Source organism: Octopus bimaculoides, chromosome 7 (assembly GCF_001194135.2).
Source record: "Octopus bimaculoides isolate UCB-OBI-ISO-001 chromosome 7, ASM119413v2, whole genome shotgun sequence".
NCBI classification, from domain to species: domain Eukaryota; kingdom Metazoa; phylum Mollusca; class Cephalopoda; order Octopoda; family Octopodidae; genus Octopus; species Octopus bimaculoides.
Genome location: NC_068987.1, coordinates 59,557,227 through 59,562,461, shown reverse-complemented (window position 1 = coordinate 59,562,461; position 5,235 = coordinate 59,557,227). Strand labels below are relative to the sequence as shown.

Below are 5,235 nucleotides of genomic sequence, written 5' to 3'. Positions count from 1 at the left end.
CATGTGTCACCCGCACATGAGCCAGTCCAGTGGCACCGGCAACGATCTCGCTCGAAAAACCTCATGTGTCACTCGCACAAGAGCCAGTCCATGGGCACTGGCAACGATCTCGCACGAAAGATATCATGTGTCGCCCGCACATGAGCCAGTCCAGGGGCACTAGCAACGATCCCGCTCGAAAGATTTCATGTGTCTCCCGCACATGAGCCAGTCCGGGGGCACTGGCAAACGATCCCACTCGAAACATGTATTTGTGGGTGTGTATGTATGTGTACACATGCAGACATGGATGTGTGGTTAAGAAACTCACTTTGCAACCAGGTTGTTTCAGATTCAGTCTCATTGCATGGCACCTCAGGCAAATGTTTTCTACTATAATTCCTAGGCCAATCAATGCCTTGTGAGTGAATTTGGTAAATGGAAATTGTGTGGAAGTCTGTCTATGTAATTGTGTATGTATATATGGTTATTTGGTGCATAAAAGCGCATCATAGATATCACCAGTGACAGACAATCACCACTACTTCCACTGTTTGGAATACCAGATCACATGATTTTGACCTAATTTGGCCTTGTCAAGCAGCTAGAAATAGCAGCAACTGCCATGCTAATGATGTACATAGAATTACAGAGCCAAAACAGTTGCTGATGTTACTAAAGGCTAGTGGGTTTATTAAGAAATAGAGCAACAGAGGTATTATTAATACCAATAGGTAAAATATTCATTCTTGGTAAATATCCCAGTTTTTGTGTTCTAACTCAACAACCACCTTTTAAGTGGTGAATGTGTGTGCGTGTGTGTCTGTATGTGTGTGTGTACTATGTTTCTGTCTTCCATTTTCCACTCATAAGGTGATGGTCATCTTGAGGCTATAGTGCACTGCAATGGAATAAAATCCTTGGTGGGATTTGAACTCAGAATGTAACAAGCTGGAATGAATGTCAGTAATTTTTACCAATGCACTAACAATTTTGCCAGCCCACTGCTTTTTGGATGAAGAAATAATGATGAATAGTAGTAGTAGTAGTAGTAGTAGTAATGGTTAGGTCACATGCTTTGCTCTCAGCCTGATGGTGATCTAGGTGCCTACATGTCTCAAGACAATGCAGGGAGAAAGGGGAGATCACAACTGGGTAAATGCACAGAACAGACAAGGCTAGTGAGAATATGAAGAATCGCTTTGCATTAAATGGCATTGGATACAGTAACAATATGTGTGCGAGAGAGTGTGTAATAACTTGTATTGTTTTTATTTGAGAATAAAATCAGTGTGCTTCAAAGATGTGTCAGGGTAGGCAGTGGTTTAACACTTAATATTTGTATAACTATTTTAATGTATCTATAATTTCTTTTCAGTTTTCCTGAACAGTGGGCTATCACGTCATCACATAAAGTGCGCAGCTCAAATGATATGCAGTTTGCATTTGCCTACTTCTACTATTTAATTGGTGTGAAAGAAAACATAACTGCCGAACAAATCTTTGATGAAATGGACACAGATTCATCAGGGTAAATATAAATGTTTTAGTCAGTCCTCATTTAGCAGACCTTTGATGATGATGTTGGCAGCTGCTGTTTAGCCTCAATTCAGCCTTGGTTGAGCAGGTCTATGTTGCTATTGTTGTTGTGTTACCTCGAGTCTGCCTTGATTGAGCAAATCCTTGATCAAAAGTGTTCCTGCCATGATCATCTTGTATTTTTGTTCATAAGACTATGTTGTCCAATCACCTTTTTATAAGGTGATAGGATACAATTTGAAGCAATTTAGTTGCTATTTCTAACAGATTGAGTTAATGCTTAGAGTCTATTTTCATATTTAGTACACCTTAGATTGACGTAAGCCAGTCACGGTTTCAAAACTGGTGTTGTTCATGGTCACAGATTTATTTTTATTGTCGAGTGAGAGAACAGCACATGCCATCAAGGTGATGCTGGGATGCAAATATATGAAGCACAATGCACCCATCATGACTACCCTCTGATAAGAGTACATTAAGCACATGTATCACAACCATATATGTGTGACATGGTGTCTTCATATCAAGATAAACAGCACATGACCTTTCAGGTGAGGGTTCAGTTAGAATTTTCAGGTCAAATAGCCCTCCTAGTCAGAAGGTCCCTGAATAAGAATTAAGGATGGTGAATGAAACACCCATGTTTCTAAGTTATTAGATAATTGTGAAATATCTTTTTCTCTGTGCTAGACATTTCTTACACAGGTTTTCTTAATGGCAACATTTGAATCCAGTAGTGTAAAGGAGCAAAACATATATCCACCTGTTTCATATTCAAATACTGACAATGGCTGTGCCTGTGCCTTACATTGTTTCTATCCTATCGGTAGATAGATAGATAGATAGATAGATAGAGATAAATATTTCCTCACCATGAAGACAATCATACATGCCAGTGTATGACAGTGGTTGGACACAAACTGGTGACCCCCTTGATGTTAAGTTACAAAACCCTGTTGTGTCAACTTTCTATATTTGTGTGTGTTACTGTCTCCTTCCTTGACATGGCATGTTAGTTGTAAGCAACTGTCACCATCATGGTATCCTTCATTACTAGTTTTCTGTGAAAGTGTCTAGTCTTGGGAAAATATTACCTTGCTTGGAAACAGGCAAGGATTGGCAATAGGGAGGGCGTGCAATCATAGAAAACCTGCCTCACCAAATTCTGTCTGACGACCCATGCAAGAATGAAAAAATAGGCATTAAAACAATGATGATGATATCCTTCATCCATCACCAAATAAGAGGAATCCGTGAAGAATGATACAGTTATGTCATCATCATCATCATCATTTAAAGTCTATTGTCCATGTTGGCATGGGCTGGACAGTTTAACCAGAGCTGGAGAGCTGCACTTGGCTCCAATCTGATATGTCCTTTCTAACACCAACCACTTTACAGAGTGTGCTGGATGTTTTTCATGTGGCACCACACAAGCACCTCACAACCCCCCCCCTTGAGATTTTTTTTTTCCCACACACATTTTTTTTTTTTTGTATTCCATTTCTTTTTCTTCCACACAGAATTATTTTTCCTTTCTCCTCATAGAATTATATTTATTATTTCTTCACAGTATATATATTTTTCATTTCTATGACTTTTCCCTTCATTACACTTTTCTCGGCAGAAACTGGATCAGTTACCTGCAAACTTTCATTATCTTTTTAAGTTTTTGCATTAGAACGATTCCTCAACAAAGCATTTTCAGTAGAAAGACTGTTTCCTGTAACAGATGGCTCAGATTCTCTAATTTCAGAATTTTCTACAATGTGTTCTTCACTAGTCACTTCCATCAACATTTCATCTGGAGTCTTTTTGAGGAGGACTTGTTTAGTATCCCCAATCACAAAATGGCTTGCGTTTTCTATGTCCATTTTAACTTTCTTAGCAACTGGATTGTTTTCAATTTCAACAGATATCTGCTTATGTTTGAAATCTTCTGGTATGACTCACTTTAAATGTATCATTAATTCCTTTTCATTTTTTTTTTAACCAGTATTATTTTTTGTTCCACACACAGCTTTTTTTTCAAAAGGCACTGACAATTTTTTACAGATTAACTTCTGTTGATATGGATCACCACCAATTTCTTTGGGCTTTGGATCTACATTTTATTTATAACTTATATATTTAGATGTTAGAAATTTATGAAAATTGTATCATTTTAAAGTCAATTAAATGTAGTTTGAGGGTGATTTGGCTTTTATTTCTAGCAGGTCGAACATCCATATATAAGTTGGCTTATGGAGTTAGTTGTAATATATGCATATAAGTTAAGTATGCATCTGTATATATTATATACTCTTTTCTTTTTACCTTCAGTATTCTCTCGGATCGTGAAATCAGAACTTTAGCTACAAGATTGTTTGATCTTCCATTAGACTTAAATGTAAGTATTTGTTCATTTTACTTTCATTTTCTTGAGTTATGCCAATTCATAAGGGCTGGTTTCCATGGCACATAAATTCCCCACCTCGATGGGACGCTAGTCTATCACAGAATTGTTCATTTTTGCCAGTTGAGTGGACTGGAGCAATGTGAAAGGAAGCGTTTTGTTCAAGAACATAATGCATCACCTGGCCCAGGAATTGAAACCATAATCTTATGAACAGAAGTCCAACACTCTAACCACTAAGCCACATGCCTCCACAACATGAAATGAAGTGCCTTGCCCAATATCAACAATGCACTGCCCTGTCCACAAATCAAACCCATCACAAACCAAATCAAAAGACTAGGCCACATGCCATGAATTATTTATTTGTATTTCCTTGTGTTTGTTATTTTCATTTATCAATATCGTGTTTCTATTGCAGACATTGCTGAAACTTGAAAATATTTTTATAAACTGCTCAAAATCATTTTCATCATCATCATCAGAATCATCACCATCTTCAGTACTGTCATCAAAAAATAAAAGTAAAGTAAGAGATTCAACTGAAAAATACTATGAAATCAATATGGTAAGTAGTTATTTTAAGTAATATTATATTTACACTGTTAAACTGCTTGCATTGTTGCTATAGTAACACTTCTGTGCAGCTTCTACAAACTGCAATCCTGCTTCACTAATGCTGTAATTCTTTTTTGACTTTACTGTCATCCTTATATGATGCAAGTTCTTTACATTTTGTTCTCCAAAACCATAAAAAAAATTTTTTATTTTGTTCATTAAACCAGCTCTTGCAGATCTTGGTAAGACGTGAAGGTCAAATACTCAATTTGTGTGTTTTGTTGTTGTTGTTGTTAAACACGAAGTAAACCTCATTAAGCAGACCTATGGTGAAAAATTTTCCTACCAAGTCTACCTAATATGTTCTTTTCTCCAATGTGTCCTTCCTTCTTTTAAGATGGTTGGGTGTGGTTCAAGAGAGATTTGGCTGCTAAAACACATACAAGCAATTTGTTTCCATGTTAATATGTAGAAACATGTACATTTTACATGATTTCATTGCTTTGTTTTCGCTTTTCTTTTGTGTCCATGTATTCTAACATTAAAAACCTACTAGCTACCATATTTCTTCATGTTTGGCTTAATCTGCCCTTAGTCTTCAACAATACTTGAAATGCTTTCCTCAATTTATATATTCTATAGTTATCACAAGCTGCCAACACATCTCTTGTAGTTTCACTTTCTTTTTCTCTCTTTCATCTCTTTTTTTTCTTTTTCTTACTCTCTCTCTCTCTCCCCCCCCCCTCTCTCTCTCTCTCTCTCTC

General features: G+C 36.8%; 1 protein-coding gene across 1 annotated transcript in view; it reads left to right on the top strand.

Moving 5' to 3' along the window:
• The window catches only part of LOC106867695 (N-acetylglucosamine-1-phosphotransferase subunits alpha/beta), a 50,480-nt gene extending 45,963 nt beyond the window's left edge, over positions 1–4,517 (top strand). Inside the window, exons 21-23 of the mRNA XM_014912649.2 lie at positions 1,358–1,510; positions 3,841–3,907; positions 4,335–4,517. Coding sequence (XP_014768135.2) covers positions 1,358–1,510; positions 3,841–3,907; positions 4,335–4,502 — 388 coding nt within the window. The 3' untranslated portion in view covers positions 4,503–4,517. The remainder of the gene's footprint in view (positions 1–1,357; positions 1,511–3,840; positions 3,908–4,334) is intronic.
• The last annotated feature ends 718 nt before the right edge of the window (positions 4,518–5,235 follow it).